At 42.3% G+C, this 22,614-nt stretch overlaps 1 protein-coding gene across 3 annotated transcripts in view; it reads right to left on the bottom strand.

Moving 5' to 3' along the window:
• JADE2 (jade family PHD finger 2) overlaps window positions 1–22,614 on the bottom strand; it is a 147,175-nt gene that overhangs the window by 98,466 nt on the left and 26,095 nt on the right. For all 3 annotated transcript variants that reach the window (XM_077924526.1, XM_028718058.2, XM_028718057.2), the window contains exon 4: window positions 2,465–2,622. In XM_077924526.1, the coding sequence (XP_077780652.1) occupies window positions 2,465–2,622 (158 nt within the window). The remainder of the gene's footprint in view (window positions 1–2,464; window positions 2,623–22,614) is intronic.

Raw genomic sequence — 22,614 nt, 5'->3', positions numbered from 1 at the left:
AAGGCTTTATGGGTGCCCACCTCTGTGCTGGGCTGTGTCCAGAGCCTTTGGCTACCTCCTCAGTGGGGTGAAAGAGCAGATCACATTAAACAAACTGCTTGCCTGCAAAGTATACTTGCCAAAAAAAAAAAAGTGAATCCGTTTAGTCTGTCTTTAAATAGGCACCTCCGGCCCAGGCAACGTCAGGCTATCACTTTTCATCTTGACACAGCACCAAAATCAACCTTCAGCTCTAGAGCAGGACATTTACGACTACAGACTGTGGTTGTATATCAAAGTTGGTAAAAATAGATATTCCACCCAACATTTCTTTAAGGATTAAATAAACTTCAAATTCCATTTTTATGGCTTCCATTTTGGACGTGTTTAGATTCCTCATTGAAGTTTGGTTGTTTTCCAGTTGTGTCATTCATCCCCCATCCTTCCCCAAATCCTTATGGAAGGAGATGAGTGCACAAAAGTTTATTTCATAACTTTCCTCCACCAACAGCTGTTGCTGCTGTCACTGCTGGACAAGCTGTGCTTCAGGCAGTTATTGACTTTACTGAAATATTTCCATCCTTTTGGGGGGGGAGGGGAGGAATTTCCTGCATGAAATCTGAAAACACCTTAATGCGCTTAAAATCCTCCTGAGCTCTTTCAACGCACTGATTTTCACAGATTAACAGTGGGCTTCAGAATTACATGTAACATCTTTTAAGTGCAGAAAGCCCCAGGATCTTTGATATCGATATCAAAGTTGACTTGAAAAGACACAGGAAAGAAAAAAGAAATGGCAAAATGCAGAGGCAGGGATGTTATTGGCCAAAGCCTGTTCAAATGCTAGTCAGTTGCTTTTGCAGTACATCATGTGCAAGAGCAGCCTTGAATTAATTTAAATAGGACCTTTTCCATTTGGGCTTCAGTGTTTAATAAGAAGCTAATAAGGATGCCAGGAGATGGGAGATTTGGGTTTGGAACTATTCTCCGCCAGAATTCTTTTGCAGAATCTTGAACAATTACTTACTTAAGCTTTGTATTCTATCATAAAGTCTTAAGACGGGTTATCACAGCACCAAGCCATAAACATCTGATCTACAAGATATACCATGAAAAAGGAAAGACAAAAGCCTATTCAACACCATTAACTTCTCAGCACCAGCCACTCAACTTAGATATGTTGTGCCAATATGTCCCAACAATAACAATACTTCTCAAAATCATGGGGTGCCTCACAGTCAGCCTCATCCATGAGGAGTCACAGGATGCCCAAGGAAAAAGCCAGATTCTCAGTGGAAATTTGTGTCCTTGTGGCAGCACACTTGTTGTGGGAATTACTTCCCTGAAGCTGCATCTACAGGCAGCCTGGACCGCATTATGGTTTCTATAAGAATGCATTCCTGGGGATGGTCAAATGTGCAATACATGGAGAACAATTTCAGAGTTTGAAGTGACCCTATATAACAGGTACGTCCAACTTCCAAGAGACTGCAATCTATTCGCACTACTAAAAAAATGAGGATGAGCCAAAGCTGTTGAGCTTTTTTGGGGGGGCATCGGGTCCCGGGATTGACCAGGGACAGCCCGCAATCGACCTGTTGGACATCCCTGCTATATAATGTATCACTGAAAGAAACTCTGAAAACAGAGAGATAGACTGCAGTTCTGTCCAGTTTGGATTTATGAAAATCTTTGAAAACAGAATTTGGTGAGATGGGGGGACATTTATCACTTATGTTCAAACACACCTGACTTTAACTTACCATAGTTGTCCTGTGACTTTGCAAAGCCATCAGAATAGGCAAGATCAGGAGGGTAGAAAGCATAGGAACAGCCTGGGATTTATTATCCCCCAACAGCATTCCATATAATGCAACCTGCAGTAGGCTTTTGGTGGCCAAAATCCACTCAAATTATCTTGAGTAACAGCACAATTCTAATCATGTCTAGTAACAAGCAAGTCCTACTGAATTCAATTGGGCTTAACCCAGGCAAGCAGGTTTTGGATTGCCACCTCAGGGAAAATCATACCCAAGGTAGATTTTCAGGTGCACATAAACCCTCTCATTAACCACTAACTCCTTTGAACCATTTCATGCTTGTAATTCGATTTCTGCTGGTGCGGTGGTTAAAGCTGGGACTGATCCTATTCCAATAGCAGCACAGCTAAGTTAATGCTATTTCTGCCTTCTAGCTCAGAACCCAAGTGAGTCAAAGAAGAAATGAGATTCTCTCGGGCATATCAAACAGCCCTAAATCAGAAAGCAGTTTGTTGATACCATAACAGCTATTGGAGGATGCCACATGGTGACACTGGGCCTGACTCTTAACTCCCTCACAGGAAAAGTTAACCCCATAAAGCTACCCTATACAACTGGGATCATGTAAAGATTCCTCATTGAATCATAGGAGGCAGAACATGGCACTCTCTGAGGGGGGAAAACCAACTGAAGGTATCTCACAAACAGAAGAACATCAGGCTTACCTAACCACTGGTTCAGGGATTGTTTCTGTATTTGCTGGCACCTGAACACCTTTCTCCCACTCTTGCCTCCAGGGATCAGCAAGGATGTAGTACTCATCTGGGCTCAGTTGGTAAGAATCTGGGATTTTCATAGCTGTTATCAGATCGGTACGAAAAACCTGGAGAAGAAGATGAGAGGGGGACAGTGAGAGGCAGGACACATCCTTGGCACTCTACTTGGCCTTTGGGAGTAGAAATTCATGTCTACCACCTGGCTGTACCATGTATATATGGGGAAACCTCTTCAGGCCTTGGATAATTAAGGGAAGTTATTAGATACACAAAAGCAAATGTGGCTAATAAGTTAGCCCCTATATACATGCTGAGCTCTTACATCAGTACTGAATATTGTCAAAAGGAACCACTGTCAAGGAAACTTGGAACCAATTATGTGCAAGTTACTCTGAAGAGTTGGAAGTGCAAAACAAATAATTTTTGAAGGGAATGTCTCTGTATCCCAGGAGGACTTATGGGTACTTGCTTCACTAGGAATCCATTTGTCAGCACAGTCTCACTCATGGAGATAACTACTGGAATTAGTACTGCAGGGTAGCTTCACTGAACCCTACTTTCTGTTTGTTTTCTTGTCTCTGTAGTTTCTTGAAATTTCCCAGCAATACACTCTAACCCACAAAGATTGACTGATTGAAACTGTTTCCTCTGATGAGTCATCTCCTTTAGCATATACATGCTGTGAACTGTTCCAGGGAATTTTTTTTTTAAGTCAAATAATAGCAGAGTTACTCCTCAAAAGATGCATACGCTTAGCTTGGACGCATAAAGGATTTTGACTTCTTGCTAACAGTAGTAGTAGTAATACTGGTGGTGCTAGTAGCAGCTGAAATATGGTAAATATTTTGTCACATAATTATTGTTATCACATTATTTTCCAATCTTCAACCCCAGACACCCCAAGTTCATTCATTTTCATTTCCACACAAAAAGTCTAAAAGGGGGTCTCCAGTTGTTATTATCACTAAATGTCAAGAATAGTCTTCCTCCAGCCCAGTATGAAGACTTTATCTCAAAAAAAACCCTCCAACATCCATTATGAGAATAATAATCCATAGTTACTTGTTGCAGATTCATTAACATATACCCAGCTCCATGTCTTTCTCAAGTGCCTTCATTTGCCTGCAATATGTCTTGAACTGCAATAATGCCTCTTGCTTGCACAGAATTCTGTGGACTTTACACAGCTGGAATAGTGTCACTGTACGGAGGTGCGCTGCTTCCTTTGCTCTTCCCACTTTTGCCTCTGGCACTACCTACTGCTGCAGTGCAACCCAGAAGGTTGCCTGTGAGTGAATGTGCCCCACCCCTGTGCTCTCTAGGGAGTTCAGAGAGATGTTTTAGCCTCATAAGGACCTTATTAAGAAGTCTGCATTGATAGACAGTGACTTCCTCAGGGCCACCCAGAGGGCTTCTTGGCCAAGTGTGGATCTCCAGTGTCCCAGCCAGACTAATGCACAGCAACACACTTCTACAGTGTAACAAAATGCTCTAAAATGGACACACAAGAGCGAAACTGAGCCAACAGTTGGGCCTATCCAATCCGCTCCCAATAACGGAAGAAGCTTGACAAGAAAGAAAGGCAAAGAGGGGAAGATAGGTTCTGATATTACTGAAGAACGAAGAATGTCCTAACTAAAGCTGCCACATTGCTCATCAAATGGGTCTCTACGGGGGGAGAGGGGAGGAAAAAATATTCAGCTGAATGTCACCCAATCCCTTCCTCCTTGACACAAGGGAACAAAAAGCAGCAGTGAGATGCCAGAGGAAGAAATCTAAAAAGCTAGTGCCCATGTCCTCTATGGTGAGGTAGACAGCATTTCCGGTTCAAACCAATGGCACTGAGCCTCTGTCACTTACTGACAACTCACATCCATTATTTTGGACACCTCTCAGGATACAGCATGAACTGGTCCAAACCAGAAGTTGTATCCCTTGATGATGTGCTGCCCCACAGTTTTTACAAGGCTTGGAATTTCGGTTTGTGTCCCGCTAAACTAGCATATCTGGGAATTCTAGTTCCCAGAGATAGTGGCAACGTGGTCAACTGCAAACTTATGCATATAATCAAGGAAATACAGCATGACTAGGAATGGTGGAAATGTTTACCCCAGAGTCTGTGGGGCAAGGTTCCTGTGATAAAAATGAACATGCCACCCAGACTGATCTCTGTCCTGAGGGGATTATCCATATTGCCTTGGTCCTGGGAAAATCCCCAAAATTCTTGGATGCTCACGCTATGTTCAGTTATCCTGCAGTGCTGTGGGTCCTGATAGAGGAGCAAAGTAATTAGACTTTGCCTGCCCTGTTGTTGGTCCAAAGACTAGTGGAAAGAGCATATATCTCTCCACTCCTACCACACGCACAATCGCTCAGAGGGCTCATCTACTCTGGCACCATATGGGGGGAAAGCTACTTTCAGTAGGTGGCACAAAGAGAATAGACACTTGGACATTTGGGAGTTGTACTGGAAACTGAAGGAAGCACATGCCCATCAGGTTCTGCTAGGACCTATTCTCCTCCCGCTTTTCTTCCTCCCACCACCCACTGCTTCCTTCTCTTAGTTTTGTTCTGGTTGTATTTACTTTAACTGTATAACACTGCACTGCAAACTGCTATGCTCCATTGCTGATCTTTCTCTTTATTTTCATTGCCTTTATTCCTCGACTGTATCAAGGAAAATAAAAATAAACAGAACTCTGAGCATGATTTGAAATTGGCATGTATCAAATGAAAAGTTGCCCCATCTTACTTCTGTGTAAATCAGAGGATGAATAGGTGATCTAAGTTTCATCTGGCACTCCACATTAATATGGAAGCCGCCGGTTGCTTGAGCAAAAGTCCAAACGCTGTCCTTTTTCCAGACAATGGGTGAACTTAGTACAGCGGCCTCAGAAACATTTAATTTAAAACTAATTTAGCAACTGAAATGACTCAGGTTTTCCACTGTGCTAGCCTTTCCTAGGGCATGTTGATGTTTTCTTTCTTGTAATTGAATGGCTGGTCCAGATAAATGCAGCAGTGCAACTGCAGTCACCTGATTCTCATACATGTTACTCTTTTATATATTATTGCAGGCAGAGCAGGGGAAGAAAAAAAACCCACCACCCTCCCACACCTGGATCTTTAGAAAGCATTCTTTTCAAATCAGAGCCCAATTCAGCAACCATCAAGACGGTTAAACATAAGGATTAAAACACAGCAGCAACCCTACAAAACTAAAGGTTGCATTGCCTTGTTATCAGAAGTAAGCATGACTACAAGCATGCTTCTTGAGTCTCCACTGAGTTTATGCCAAAAGCAAACTGGAAAAGGACCAAGCTAACTGTAGCATTGTTAAGAAAAATGCCATTAATTAGTTTACAGCAGCCAAAGACCCCAACCATATAATCTACTAATGATCAGAAACACAAAAAACTGACCAGTTTAACTCTCATGGCACAACTGTTGTACAGCCTACAAAAGGCTAGCAGAAAGTCATATCAGTTCTTGCTGGATGTCTTTCAGCTGAGATGATTGTGTTTCACCCACATGTTAAGTAGAGTGTGGCACTTGAATGCTGGCACAGAACCAGGCAAATCTTTCTAGCCTGGGTAACTCAGGTCACCTTTTACTTTTTTAGACTATGCCTTGAGGAAGTTCATGAGAGATCATATACCACTTATAATAATTAGGGTGGTTCTCACAAGCTGGTGAGGACTCAGCTTGTATTTTTATTTATGAATACTACAAATCCATGGCACTCTAGTACATTACTAGTAAATACAGAATAATCCCTCTGAAAGAAAGTGTCCCAGGTTTACATAAATACTCTGAGTAGAATCCAATGCCATGCTGGTGCCTGTACAAGCATATCAGCCTGCCTGGCAAAACATCCCACTCTTTCCCTCCCCTGCTGTTCTGGAGGTTCAGGGGGCACATGGGGGGGGGGAGCAGGTGAATCCCACCCTCTGTCTTTAAACTAAGGTGGTGCAGATGGTTGCTAGAAGTGGTGGAAGCTTCTTCGCTTTCTGACTTCTCCCATCTTAACTTTTCTGCATGACCTGATTGAGACAGAAGTGTGTACAAGCGCCAGTGGAAATTTTGAAAGCCCACATTTTAGCGTGGTCCTGAAGGCAAACTTGTTCGTATATTTATCAGCCTTGGGAACTCCTTGTAAGTGGTGGGTTACAAGAGCCCAACAACATGCATAGGGCATCCATAACATCTGCACCAGGTGTACTTGTGAACCAATAAAAGGTAAGTATACATACCGCCCAATTTATTCAAACTTTATACTGTACAGTACACTGTTTTCAAGCTAGAAGGCTCACAGGGAACTAGATGTATGTGTGTACTGTGGTGGTAAGCATGTGCATGGAGTCTACCTCCACTATGAGTAGGGGATTTCCTGGCTGGTATTTGTATGAATCAACACTGTATCTGTTGAGCTAATGAAAGGTCTTTGTTTCTTCTCCCAAAAGTGAGGCCTCTCAGCAAGCTGGAAAGAATGCTCCTAGTTCCAAGTAAGGAACATTCTGCAGCTGCTGGACACAATGGAAGTGCTCTTACCTGTCTACAAGCTTAAACGGTTTTTTCTTTTACAGCAGACCTTGTTTTGAATAAAGACCACTTCACACATTGCCTTTTTGTAGGTGACTCATGCAACAACACTTGTCACAAAGCTGTGATGTTCTGCAGCTCTTTGTTGACTGCAGATTTTATCTTCACTTCTGAAATGGCCCAGACTGAGAGGACTCCTGTTTGCCACAAAATATACCTCCCTGTAATCAGATCACCATCTTGACTTAAGATATAATATTAGTACTTATTAGTCACTTTTCTTTTACAATAACTCAAAAGTAATTCAAAGTGGCTTACAAAATATACATGTATTTTATTGTTTCGTTTTCTCTTAGAAGAATGGGGGGGTTATCATCTGGGGGGGGGGGGTAGAAAGGGGAAAGGTTATTCAGAAAAATAGTAAACAAAATTGTAGCCATTGTCTTTCTTGACAATGTCTGCAGCCAAACCCAACCAGATTCTCAGTGACACATGAAACTGCAACACCAAGATCTATGCTGAGTCTTGCTCTCATGAGAATATTTCAACCCCCATCTCCTTCCTATTTTCCTTCTATAGATTCCCCTAATGTGCACTGCGAGGGTAAAAGAAATAACATCCTAACAGCAACAAGAACAACAATTCCATCATGGCAAATAATGCTTTTCTGTCAAGAATTAGCCTTTGATTTAACTACAGCCGTCCCGCTTCTCAGGGTCATTTGTAAATGAAAATGGATATTTTTGCCTTCCTTCTGCTATATGTTATTATCTGAAATGATAATCTACAAAACTGGCAATAATACTCAAATACCACCAGCTCTAATCAGTCTCTCTCTAGCAAATTCTCTGATCTTACATGAGGACAGAGATGGATCAGGTGTTTTCTTCAGATGCCTTTTAATTTGTTTTGAGTGCTTATTCTCGACAAGCTAACTACTGCTCAGCGTGAACAGTAATAAATGATTCAAAGGCAGTTTTATACTTTCAACACAGAGCTAAAACGCTCCAGAAGTTACTTTGGAAACCAAATCTTTATAGGAAGGGGGAACATTTAACCCCAACAGAGATCTAATATTTAGGTCAGTTCGTTTAAGCCTTGAAGCTGCAGCTGATAACCCAATTAAAGCTAAAGTACAAAAACATAAGCAACCTTTTCTTCTAAAGTCAGGGCCCCCTCTTTCCACACCAGCAGCTCTTTCTGTCCTCCACATTTGTTTGGAGAACATTTCCAACCCCATCTAAACAGAGCAAAGCTGGACTGCCCAGACGCAGTCGGGATGCATCTTCCAATAAAAACATAATTAACAGCCTACTCTTTTATAAGTCTGGGCTTGAGAAAGGTCAGCTTCCTTGAAGTCTCTATCTGCCAACATAACATAATTGTTAAAAAATGCCGCAGTAGCATTTGATTGCGCTGCTGGGTGTGGAAAAAAAATTAAAATGAGATTAAGATAAATGCTAATTAAACACAAGGCAGGATTTGCAAAAGATGTCAGAATCCTTGCAGTTTTGCATATCTAGTTATCAGGCAGTAAGACAGCTAATAAAAAAGGAAAGGAAGCCCAATGCTAATCTAGGACTTTTTTCTAAAACATAATGAACACTGTTGCCCTTTTAGAAATACATTCCATGTGTTTGCTGTTCTCTGTCACTATATCAGGCTAGAGGTGGTTTTAAGTTACTGAGTATTGCCAAGTGACTATCTCCTAAAGGGACAGAGCAAACAAGATAAAGCAAAGCCTCCACCAGATGCCTAGTCTGCTAAGCGCTGCATATCTATTAGGATTGGTGACCATGACAATCTGCCTGCCCATATATTGGATGTGGTTTAATGACAGCATTTTATGCCCATTTTAAACCTTGCTCTTTTTCTCTCCATCTCTGAAAAGCCTCCTTTAAATGCTTGAGGATTTTAAAGACCTAAAACAAAGAAACAAAAAACAGCATCGATATTGAAAGTGAAGGATGGCGAGAGGACCAGGGCTGCTTGAAGGAGACTACAAAGTATCTCTGACAATAACCAACGCCCCCCCCCCAAAAAAAAACCCAAGGAGAGGAAACAGATTTGCTAAAAAGATTGGGAATGTTGTCTTTGCTATGTTGAATTTCAATGGGCAGCATGACATGAAGAAAGGTGGGGGTTGTTGTTATTTATTAAATTTGTATACCATCCTTCATCTGAACATCCCAGGGTGGTTCACAATGGAAGAGTTGACTTCAGGGCAAAAGCACCAGAAATTCCCACTGTCCAAGAAACAAGCTGCTATTCAATGTTAAAAAGTAGCTTGCCTCTTCTGCAGTGGGAACTTGCACATTGAAAACAGGAGGCAAAGAGCTGGCCCTCTTGGTCCATTGTGGACATGTCTGGATTCCAGCCATAGTGACAACGGAGAGAGGCAGGGGTGGAAATGCAGACTGGAGACTCCTCAACATAAAGGGAGAAAAAGAAAACATCTGAAGACAAACATACAGAGTCAGAAGAGGAGGGAAATAAAGGCTAAGCTCTCTAGAGCTCCCATGGGAAATGAAAGAACCAAACAGAATTGACCAAATAAAAGGCAGCTGGAGAGACGGGAAGAGTTTTGGAAGAGGACAGCCTGAAGAAGAGAAGAATCAGAGGGTGACGTGACTGATAGCGTCCGGAAGTAGCAGAGAGACCAAGAAGAAAGAAGACACAGGAGAAGCTCTTAGCTTTGTCCAGAAAACAGGCATTTTGAAACCTTGGCAAGAGCAGCTTCTTCAGTAAGTGACACAGGCAATAACAACTGTGGAACAGGGCAGGGATTTATCGCAGCAGGTTTAGCCAACAGCGTCAGTTTAAAAAGTTAACACTGGAAGCTCCCCATCAGTGCAAAACTGGTACAGAAAACAAGCAGCAAGCAGCAATGCTTGAGCAAAGCAATGTGACGAGGTCTGGTCTACCTTTTTGTCTGCAACAGCAGCCAATCAGATACCCCGAGGGAGACTTGGAAGCAAAGCCCACTCACCGCCCCCCGGATGAAAGTTCCCAGCATCCAATAATCAATAGATGGATGCCTCTGGCCATGGAGGTTCCATTTATAGCTATTATGCCTAAGACACATACTTATCCTCTATGAATCTGTTTATTCCCATTTTTAAAGCATGCTAACTGAGAATCACATGCTACAACTTAAACAATAGGAAGGAATGACATTTCAAGTATCCTATGGTTTAAGTTGTAGTGATACTTCAGCTCTGCCTCCCCCTGCGTCCAAGCAAGGGATTGCCTGCAGGAATCTGGAATGGCTTTTGCTTTGCTAAAATGCGTTGTTCCCTTGAGCTCTGCATCCTGTGCAAGTACGCTCTTGCTCTCTGCTCTCTGCTCTCATGTTACATGGGACACTTTCAAACTTCACACTAAACCACGGGCTCGTGAGCATTTTGGTTTATTAAAGAAAGATCTGATTGTGCAAACATGGTCACTGTTACCTGCCTGTCAGAGAATATTATAGGCACTCTAGCCATGGTCCTGAAACCATCCAAGATAGTCCTGCTGATGCAAAGCTTTTGAGTTCCTAGCTCTGCCAAGCCCTTAACACCAGCATCCCAGATAGCTTCAACTCTTCACTTGCCTAACCAACCCTAACCCATTTCTACCTACCATCGATAAAACAGAGAATTTGCACCCAGTGTATTAAACTCAACATAAAGCAGTGTATTCTCATGTGGATAGTTTAGGGCCTCACGTCAGGCTAAGGTGTCTATGAACAGAGATATTAGTAAATCTGGGTATGCAACGGCTGGGACCTTTTTATGAATATATTCTGGTGAAATGGAAGTACTGGAGCACAAGAGAGAAAACAACAAAGAAACCTGTGGTACCTTAAAGACAAAGATTTTTTATGGAATACAGTCCACATTATCAGATGCATGAAGTGTTGTCCTGAGTTACAGGTATCTATCTATCTGTACGCATGGTTGGAGGCTGCTGGTGGTTAGGAATTGTAAACAGCAAGGTCAGAGGGAAATTGTTTTTTCCCCCCCTCATTTCGGTTTTTGCTGCAAGAAACTAACACAGCTAACCCCTCTGGAAATTGTTACAAGAGAGAAACACTGTCTTGTTCTAAGATGTGGTAGAAGGAAATTGGAAATGGAAGCCAGAAATCCATACAACCAGTACTATGTTTTCACTTGCAGGCATGACTGCAGAGGTTTGCACTACAAAAATGAAAATTTCTCAACAGAACTAAATGGCAAGCTGTTGGGCACTATATAATGCATTAGAGCTTGGGGGCTGATACTGTTTGCAGAGTCCTTGCAAAAGAAAGAAAGAAAGCCACAGATGGGAATCTTCAATGGCGTGAATCACCCAAATAGTTTTAATAGGGGATCAGGAGATAAAAGCTAACTCCATCTAATCTGGCTGTCTATCTGCTTATATTGTCCCATCCAAGCAGCGTCTGAACTCCCACCCAATGAACCCCTACAAAGGGGGAGATCTCATTCACAGACCAAATGTCAGCAGAGTTAAGCGTGCCTCCGTAATCTGTTATTGTTGCAGCAAAGTGCTTTTCCTCCTCGCCCTCCCCACCATCTGGAGGCCTTTTCGGCAGAGGGTGGGCTAACGGAAGGTCATGAATGAAGAGCAGTTCGCTTAATTGACAGTCAGCTACCTGACAGTTTGCTGCTTTCATTGCAGTCCCCCCTCCCTCTTCACTCACTCACACTCTCCCTCCCCACCCCCAACTTCCATGCCGCAGGCACACAGGCAGTGAAGATCAAGCATTAAAGATCAAGCATTAAAAATCAATCACTTGGGGGTTCTTTTGCAGCAGCAGGTGGACACACCTTCTCCTTGACATGCGCCTGGATGAGAAAGGAATCTTGTTTTGCAAGCAAGCTCCTTACCATAAAAATGAAATGTGGTGGTGGTTGGTTGGTTTGAATTTTTGTTTGTTTGTTTGAATGATTTCCAGCAGCTACCTGGCTCCACTTATTTAGTTCATTCTATGTCACCAGGATGGCTTTAATGGGGGTCATGGCTTCTCTGCATCTGAACACATGTTCTCACCTGCTGCAGCCTCCGGCAGCATCATCTTTGCTGAGAAGCTTACATATACTGAGCTGTGTGTGAGGCTTTGGCTACCTGGTGAGCCAGGACTGAATGGAAAACACGCAACAGTCACAGGGTATCAAAGCTCAAGAGAGCTTGTAGAATCTAGAATGGATGTTTGGGGCAAATATCTTACCTGAACATCTACACAGGTTGCAAGCTTCTGCTTTTTCCTTCACTAACTTACCCTTTCCCAGCATCCCCTACTCCCAAGCTGTCTCTTCTGGCTTTTCATATCAGGACCGAGACAGCAGATTAGTTCTAATATTATGCCAAATGACTGCATCTACCTTCCTTGAAAATGGAAAGGCATGCACAGCCTTGATTTGTAATATTGCTACCTCACTTGTTTAGTGCCCCTCTGAAGAGATAAGCTTCCCACATTCAAGGACAAGGAAGTGTGCCAGCACTCTAGTGATGATACTTCTTCTGATGTGGAGCTGGAAATGCACAAAATTATGAATGTTCAAACTAGGGCCCTTTAGAAGTGATGGAATGCTGCAGAAAAGGCCTAAAAGAAACCACAGAAGTGGCCTGGAAAGCTACCAACAGCTAATATTCTCAGACTGTAATCTGAACATTTCCCCCCTTTTGTTTCAAATTATCTAGGATTAGCGTTTGGGAAAAGACTCAATCATTCCACTCAATTCCGAATTATTTATAGAAGCTAAATAAAGAATAAATTGAGCAATGGTGAACTGAAGACCTGGTGGTGGAGGGAAAGTTGCATACTGGAAAACGAGCAATTTTCTCTCAATAGGACTGTTTATTATTTTCTTCCTTCTGCAGAAATTGACAAATTATCTTTAAAGTTCTGCTGCTTAGCAACACCAGTTCCACTGATCTGCTTGAAAGATGTTAATTGCTTCTCCAAACAATGAGAAATGTTTAAAGGGATACACCACTAATTTAATAGAATGATAAACTGGTCAGGAATATGATAGGTTAATCAGCTTTATGGCTCTAGTTTATTTGGCCTTTCCGTAGCCACTGGGCAAAAGACAATCAGTACACCCCCAAGCAGAAATTAGTTGCTCAGGCGGGCCTTCTCTATGTAACAAATTTCTGGAGAAGAAAGCAGAGTATGGAAGATGGAAGGTAATAGCATTTGAAGCCATGACTGCTTCTGCCATGTATTTGGGCAAAGAGATCAGCTTCAGATGTTGGCACCATGAGGGGAAGGGATGGAACAGAAGAAGGCAGGAATTAAGTGTCTGGATAGTGCCACGAACACCTTTGGAAATTTTACCCCAACAAGAGTTGGGCTGCATTATTTTGGCTTTGCTTGAGGCAGTCCTGGCACTCCTTTTTTCCAGAAGCTTTACTCTCTACCATCAGGGATATGAGCAGTTCTTCTTTGCACAGAGTCCAGTCCAACAATTAAGGCAAAAGTGGACTGTACTCAGCTGAAGAACATTTTTAAAATTGCTACTGTGCCGATTGAGCATTTTCCTGTACTGTGCTATATAGAATCGGGCGATAACCAACTCTGGAAAGCAGCTTGTCAAGATGTTTGTATTATTATTTTTCAGAAATGAGCTCTATTTTGACCTCGAATAAGTGTCAACTAAAGGACTGGCTCTTCTAGATAGAATCCAGAAGGAACCTACAATTAATTAGAAACACCAATTTCCCCCCTTGGTATCCACTCTTGAGAACAGAGCATTTCAGAGCTCATTATCTGACAGAACTCTCACCAGTTTCCTTAAGAAATGCCTTTATACTGAGCTGCATTTCCAAGCGACACCCACTGCAGTATTTGATGGTCGCTATAACATACTCAGACAGACTTTGTATTTGTGGTCAACCTCAGGTAAAATACATCACTCATTATCTGTTAGACTGCCCCTCATATAGAGATCCAAGAGATCACTTTCTGAAACCCTTGTTCACACAAGCAAGCATGCAGACCCCAGCAGAAAGGATTTGGTTTCTTCTAAAGGAAAATAAAAGCTTCGTAACACAGAGAGTGGCCATCTATGCACTGGCTGCGAAAGCATCAAGAAAATCACTATAAATTGTTGTGGTGATTCGGAGGTTTAATCTGAAATCAAGCTGGATTTCAGTTTGCTGGTGTCTCTGGAAACTTCTCTCTTACATCATGGGTGTTGGCAAGCTAGATTTTTAAAAGGCAAAATAACAGAATTTTATCTGTCAGAGATGCACAAAGCCTTAGTTATACTATTGATTTTTATATTATGGATTAATGTTCTGTATTATTTTATTAATACTATTGCCTAATAAAAGTTTGTCATAGCTTTTGGCTAGAAAAATAAACTTACGAACTGGAAACATGTCAACTAAACCATATGGTTCCTTTGCTAATAGAGAATGAGAATGAACAACAGGTACAGATGAGGGATGTAGTTAGAGGACACACAGCACAGCACCCACCCATTCTGGAAACAAATTTTGGTTCTTTACAGTTCTTCGAAAATGCTTATACATCGACAACATTTAAAATATGAACCAAATGGGTGAGACACTTGGCATCGGGAATGGCCCCAGTTATCCTACTGCAGTGGCATTTCTTGTTCAAATATAATAGCAGATCATTTAATATATAGCCTCATCAGTTATACAGTCTCATCAGTTATACACTCTATTGGACTTCTATGCAAAACATTATCTACAACCAATATTAAGACACACTTGGCTCTTGGGTTGCCAACTGAGGTCTTTTCTGTTAGGTTCATAGACAAAAAAGGGGAGCGCCACTATGTAATTAATCCAATTTAGCCAAATAAATAAAGATGCAAACGTGCCTGTAAAGGGCTTGGTCTCTTTATCATGTGAAATATTGATTTGATGCCTCTTTTGGTTCCACTCACGAGTCAAAGACTCTGGTGAGAACTTAATTGGACCGCCACTAGAGGAGGAACAATGGAATGGGCAGGGGTCTAAACCACCTTTTTGTCAGCACAAATGAGAGCGTTCTAATTAAATAGACCGTCATTCCTCTTTATTTAGCTCTGCTGATTTTTATACACAAAGGAGGCAGCAGACTTAAACAAAGGGATCATTTTGTATTTGTTAGCACTGGCATGGTCATATGTAGTAAAATTCTGAAAGACCCTTGATCAGCTTAGAATAGGATAGGCGACTGTCAACTTACATGGGGACAGCGTGTAAAGCCAATACACACTGGGTTCAATGGCAGGTGGGATTGCCAAAGTCTTTTTCCATGGACACCCACCCCCTTTCCTTCCCCCTCCCCCTAATTGTCAAGCACATCAAGCTGAATGCGCACAAGTTATATGTGTGTAAGTTGAGAGTTACCTGTGTGGCAAATTGCTCTCCTGGGAGAAATTTCCTATAAATAAAGTATCCAAGGGGACAAAGAAGTACAAAGGAAAAATTCCTTGCTGAACAGTATGATTTCATTTCATTTCTAAACTAGGAGGCATGTGGCCAGAAACTAAGGTCTGGATAGTGTGAACATGTTCTGGTCTGAGGTATTAGTCTTAACAGAAAACAGTTTTGGTTAGGAAAAAACTGAGAAAAGAGAGCATAGGAAGCAATGCTATTATCTTTTTTATTTATCTGACAAGCCTGTGAACGCACATATAAATTTAAGTTTGATAGACTAATTGTTCGCACAACACTGTATTGTATTACCTTTCTTTCCCTGTCTGTGAAGATGCTGTATTTTATTTATGTTTCCCCTGATTTTCTTATTTATGTATATTTTCTCCTGGTGTCAATAATCAGGGAGTTCCAGTGTGCAGATTCTGCTAATAGCAAACTCAGTTGGTGACAGCTGCCAAGATAGCAGCTGAAAACTGTTTGATGCAGTGAAAGTTCCCATTAGTGCAATGAGAAGGGAGTGTATATTTTGCCAATTCACCCTCAATCCCGCAGCTTCCTTGCACTACCACTCCCAAAGGCAGGCGGAACTGTCAGTGAGAGGAGGAATCAGCTTAAACCACTTCCCTTCTGTGTTTTGCTGCCACTGGATCAATAAGCCTTTTGTCTTTGAGGGGATTCCATTGGATATAACCCTTTGACCTTAAGTTCTACTGAAAGGAACTGGACTTAAGTTAGTCCATGTGTTTTATCCACTGGTCTCAAAGGGACTTTGGCACCACCAACTTTAACTGGATTAGGGCCATTGTACTGACTGATGGGTGAATTGCCAACTGGTTGCTCTAATAAAGCCTATGGTGTACCAGGGGAGCCAACTTGGGCCCCAGGTTATGCGTGCCCAGTGTATGACATCACACCCGCCCCCCCCCCCCAGCCTTGGAACCTGACTTCCAGTACCCCCGGAAGTCAGGTTCTGAAACCTCGGAAGGCCTTAGAAAGCATCTCTGAGGCCTCAGAGATGCTGTCCAAGGCCTTCAACAATCTCAGAAGTCCTGAGGTGTGGGTGCAGAGCACCCACAACAAAATTTTGGTGGGTGCTCAGGCACCCAGAGCACCCCATACTTGGCGCCCCTGTGGTGCCATTCATCAGCTCTGTGTCATCCATTCGGAACTCTTCTTGCCTCACACGGTTTGTGAATGGAGAATTCATTCACCCAGAGAAAAGTTCCCGCTCCCAAAGAACCTACAGCAAACATCTATAACTTCCAAAGCCAGTAAGAAACCCTGCATTAGGAAGTGCTGCAGGTGCTGGACTGGCAATCTGTCCTTCTGAGTTATTGGTTCTGCGTCGGCTACTGCTTTAACATGATAAATACTGTCATTAAAAATCAGCTCAATGGAAATATATGTCATTTCCACTCCTCTGAGCTCCCGAGACTGGCAGAGGCTGAATCAAATCACCACAAGTGTGTTTCAACATGCTATTTGCAAAGGTTCTTATTTATTGCCTACTTAGGAAAGTGGGTTGGTATTCTTTTTAAACACTTCTGAAGAATTAAAAGCCTTGAATCAATAGGAAGCAATACCCCATATATTAGCCACAGCCATAACAAAAGATAACCCAACCAGCATGACTCTTTACTTCTCAGAGCTCAAACAACCAATCACAGGTTTCGGTTCAAAGCCAACGAAATACTTTGATTGTGTGAACCTGAGATCACAAGAATAATCATAAACAAATATCATAAAGGCTGCCGTCTAACTTTTCATAAGCAACTTATAGAGTCATAGAGTTGGAAGCAGTCCTATGGCTATACCTGCCCAAATATGAAGTGCTCTTTAAAAAAAAAAGTTCAACTAGATGTTATATTATTTTTAAGAGACATAGAAAATGCAATCTAGAATATTAAAATCCAGTGAGGTTAGCCCCTAATGGACTGTGCTCTGGAATTACCAAGCAAGAGTAAGTCAACTGGGCACTAACTTCATGAATGGTTTGAAGGCTGGCAGAATCTAAAAGAAACTGTATAATCAATCAATGCAGAACCAATCAGCCACTTCTCAAAGTATCATTATTTCTAGCCAATCCATGACACTGCCATATTCTGAAATGAGACTCTAAGCCCTGATCCAAAACACACTTACTTGAAAGTTCTACTGAAACAGTGAGATTTACTTTCCAAGCAACTATGTTTAGGAGAAGCGATCATTTTCATTTTAGACATCTTAAGTAAACTGAAGGAAGTCTTGCTTAGATCCGCTTTTAATTAGCAGATCAGACAGTTTTGCATAAATTTGCTTAATTTGAATACTTTATCAGCTGTAGACTTTGCCCATAAAGGAACAATCTGACACTGATGCAGGCTGTGTAGTTCTCACACTGAGAAGGCTCATTAATGTGTTGGAACAATTGTTTATGCTCAGTTCATGCTATTGCATGAGTATTAAAATGAGCATAAGGCTATGATTTGCAGAATCTTTAGCATAGAGTACGTATACTGAAGCCACTGAGATTACTCCAAAGTAACTGACCAAAGCATAACACTCCAATCTGAAACATCTGTTCTGATTAATCTGCCCTGAAGGCCAGTATAACACTCCTTCAGTATAAACATAATGTTATGGGTGGAATTCAATGTCAAGCTGAGGCGATCAGTCTGTCTGCACAAATTTTTTAACTGGCCAGACAGTGTTCCCCAGAGCCAAATTCAGAAGGGGACTGTGGGTGGGTGGGGGACTCCATGGCACAAGTGGAATCCCTTATGCAGGATCTTTAGGTGAATCACACTCTATGGGTTTTTTTGTTCCATGGGTGTTGTGGTCAGTATATTCCATACTAAATCAAGCAGTTTATAGGCAAGGACCAATTCACACACATTTAGAATGTGCACAACTGTGCACGCATGCATCACAGCAACCCAGAGGTAACCAGGAAAGGGAGTGGAATGGGGCTTAATGGGGCAGAGCGGGCTTATGCATGCTCCACTGTCATGCACAATAACCTAGAACACGACCACACACAAATCGGGCATAGCCTGTACTTAGTAATGAGCACATCTCAGGATCAAGCTGCAACCAAGTGTGTTCACTGGCCCTAAAAAGGTAAAGGTAAAGGACCCCTGACAGTTAAGTCCAGTCACGGATGACTCTGGGGTTGTGGCGCTCATCTCGCTTTACTGGCCGAGGGAGCCGACGTTTGTCCGCAGACAGTTTTTCTGGGTCATGTGGCCAGCATGACTAAGCCGCTTCTGGTGAAACCAGAGCATTGCACAGAAACGCCGTTTACCTTCTCGCCGAAGCGGTACCTATTTATCTACTTGCACTTTGACGTGCTTTCAAAGTGCTAGGTTGGCAGGAGCTGGGACCGCGCAACGGGAGCTCACCCCATTGCGGGGATTCGAACCACCGACCTTCGGATCAGCAAGCCCTAGGCTCAGTGGTTTTTTAGGCCACAGTGCCACCCGCGTCCCTGAAAATGATCAGCCTCTACTCACTGGCCCTACAGGACTACAATTTACAGTCCTCAAACTTTGAGTAGAGGCAGATCATTTTCAGGCCTACTTGCATTTATACTTTGGGAGAAACTACCATTCTGCAAGGCATTCCCTTATGGATGCATGTGGTGGAAAGGAAGATGGGTGCAAATGGAAACCATGAATTGATGTTACACATGAAGCACTGTAGCTCAGTAGCAGAGCATCTGCTCTGTAGGAAGAAGTTTCCTGATTCAATCCCCAGCATCTTCCAATAGGGCTCTGAAGATTCCCCCCACCACCACCACCACCACCACCACCGCTGTCTGGTTTCCAACTGACAGTCAGCTGACCAACAGGACCAAACAAGTAGGAACTCTACAAGCAATAAAATTGCTTTAAATACAGGGAAGTCAAATCAATCAAGCAGTTTAAGCATATTTGTGGCTAGCAGTCCACAGTAAGTACATGCCTACCACGAGAAGTGCCTATATGCTCTGCAAAGTGCTGAAACAAGAGGGATTTCACCACCATAAACAGACTTCCACTGGACCCTAATCTAGAGGAAGATAATTTTAGAAGCCATTTGCTTGCTGCATTGAAGACTCGACTTTATTACCCCAGTGACGCGTACAAACAAGAGAAACCTGAAGATGATAATGGTCAGTAGTTTTGTCAGACCCCTTTGCAACTGTTGAAATTCTCCATCTCCCATAATGTGCTGCTTTTCACTGGCTTGGCACAAAACCACTTCTGCTTCACGTCTAACCACTTCACTTTTCTCTCTTCCCATCAGCCTCTTCACTTGCTTTCCTATTAATTTTTCTATATCCGTTTCAAGGCTGCTTTATTCACCTACAAAAGCTCTAGCCAATCTCACTAGAATTCAACTGGCACTTTAAACCCTCCACCAACAGCCAATGCTTTTAAAAGCAGCTGCAGATTGGCAAATCTGGTGCTGCTAGACACCTAGCTTGCTTTAAGCGTCCCTGGAAAACACCAGAGTTCCTTCCTCTTTGGTTAACTTTTCTGTGTTTGTGTGAAATCTGCTTCTGGCTGAGATCTAAAGCTTTTGATTCTGTTTTGGACTTTAAAACTAAAACAAAGAATAAAACTGCTTTTAACTAGAAGATAAGGCCATTTTTCATAAACATGCTTAATTTGAATTGCAATGCTTTGTTTTGCTCAAAGTTCAGGACCTTTTTGGCAAGAAATGGGAATGTGAGTTCCAAGACCAGCATGGGCAGCTAGATAGGGACTTGGAGCCATGGGAATGAATTGGCTTTTATCTTAATGCTTTCACTTAAGCTTGGATGTGGGACTGGAACCTAGATTAGGCACTGAGGGCTACAATCCTACATGTCTTTATGTGGGATCAGGTCCCATAGAGCTCGACAGGACATACTTCTGAGTAGACTTTTATAGGATTGTGTTGTTCTCATTAGTGTGTGTTTGAGAACTGGCCCCATGGTGAATAATTGTTCTGAATCCTATGTATTAGAAAGTGATTGATGTTTTCAACCCTTTTTCTGAAAGCAGGAAGTATTGGCAATTTCAGAAGAGGTATACATAAGGCTTATGCAGAATTTAATCCACATTCCAAGCCTCTGGACATTTTGGTCAAAACCACTGATGCACTTCTGTGAAAATATAAAAACCCTTTTTGGTTGCAAGTTAGCCTTCACTCCTTCCCGATATAATTAGTTCTGTGGGTTAATAGTGAGTTGTGTAAAAGTATCTTCTTCCATCTGTTTTAAAACCTGTGTGTTTAAGTAAGCATTTCCTCGTTCACTTTTGCTATAGAGCAGTACTGTGCAGATATAGTACTAACATCCATCTCTCCCTTTTGCTATCTAAGGCCCCTGGTCCATGCTCCTGGTCAATTTATTCTGCTTTATTTTCCAGAAGTCTACTAAATCCTTTCCATCAGACAGCAACCAAAAATGGTGCTCAATATTCAAAAGGCAGGCAGAATATAATTGTAAATGAGGCATTATATATTCTTTACTATTGGTTCTTGGTATGCCATTTGCCCTTTGAATGGCTACATTAAGTTGATAGTTTCAGTGGACAATTTCTGGCAGCTCCCAGCTAATATGGATCCCAAACACAGCAAGGTCAGATCTAAATGCTGTTCAGAGGCCAGGAACCAGAAACTCAGGGAACAATGGGAAGGTGATGACAGAGGTCTTGCAGGATTGGAAAAGGGCAAAAGAGGTTGTCACACTTAAGATCACTTAACCACATACTGTACAATCTTTGTTTTTAGTACAGTGGTACCTCGGGTTAAGAACTTAATTCGTTCTGGAGGTCTGTTCTTAAACTGAAACTGTTCTTAACCTGAGGTGCCACTTTAGCTAATGGGGCCTCCCGCCGCCGCGCAATTTCTGTTCTCATCCTGAAGCAAAGTTCTTAACCCAAGGTACTATTTCTGGGTTGGTGGAGTCTGTAACCTGAAGCGTCTGTAACCCGAGGTACTACTGTATCTGGCTAACCTGTGCTGTGGCAGCCAAAAGAAGGGTATTCCCCAATTCCTTTGGTTGTACTTCTTTACATACATATTCCCTTGGTATATGTCACTAGCCAGCCCCTGAATAAGAGGAACAGACACAGGTGAACAGTGAAAAGCCTTGCAATTCCCTCCATACTACGATTTCACTATGCTTTATTACCACTCAAATACATCTTCAGGCTGTCAAAAGGAGAATATATATATATATATAGTCTTGCCAAAGGAGAGCCATTATGGCACACGTTTGTAAACCACATTGCTAACGCATATGTAAGCAGAAGCCTATATTATGTTAGGACTCTATAGTCTCACCATCTCCACAGATACATGGCAGCTACCTTGACTGTTTGGAACGGGCCTCAGGCTTGTTGCTGGGTGTCCTGATAATGCTGCATAATGACCTCAGTGTTGACAAAAGGCTTGGTGTGTTTTTTTCCTCTGCAAAGAAGCTCGTTTTTCCAGTTGCACTGCAAATGCATATAGCTAATCCCTTGTCACACAGCCTTTCATAATAAGCACCACTCTTGATTTAGCTAATGACTATGTTGCACTCATGCCTTTGATTCCTTATCTTTCCTGCCTATGCTTCTATCTAGAGGAAACAAGAAGGGCATCTCAGCTCAAAGATGGAACTAGAACACGGCCTCAAGAGGGACAGTCCTAGGGTCGTTCATCTTGGATCTCACGCCTTCCAGAATCCAGGGCTGCTTTTTAGTGTGCCAGAGACAACATCTTAACTCATTTGGAGAGTCAATGTGGCAGAGTGGCTAAAAGACTGAGCTATGAATCAGCAGGTCCCAGAGTATTACATCTGCTGTTAATGTCTAGCTTTAGGCAAGTCATTGGTTGCTTCACGGCCTCAACACCCACATCTACAACACGGGGCTGATAATACACACCCACCTTGCAGGGTTGTTGTAAGAGTTTCATTGTACAGTGGTACCTCAGGTTACATACGCTTCAGGTTACAGACTCCGCTAACCCAGAAATAGTGCTTCAGGTTAAGAACTTTGCTTCAGGATGAGAACAGAAATCATGCTCCGGTGGCGCGGCGGCAGCAGGAAGCCCCATTAGCTAAAGGGGTGCTTCAGGTTAAGAACAGTTTCAGGTTAAGTAAGGACCTCTGGAACGAATTAAGGACTTAACCTGAGGTACCACTGTAGTGGCTTGGATCACAACAGAGTTCACAA

The sequence above is a fragment of the Podarcis muralis genome, chromosome 2, assembly GCF_964188315.1.
Source record: "Podarcis muralis chromosome 2, rPodMur119.hap1.1, whole genome shotgun sequence".
NCBI lineage: Eukaryota > Metazoa > Chordata > Lepidosauria > Squamata > Lacertidae > Podarcis > Podarcis muralis.
Note: the sequence above shows the minus strand (reverse complement) of the source record. Positions and strands in the feature narration are given on the sequence as shown.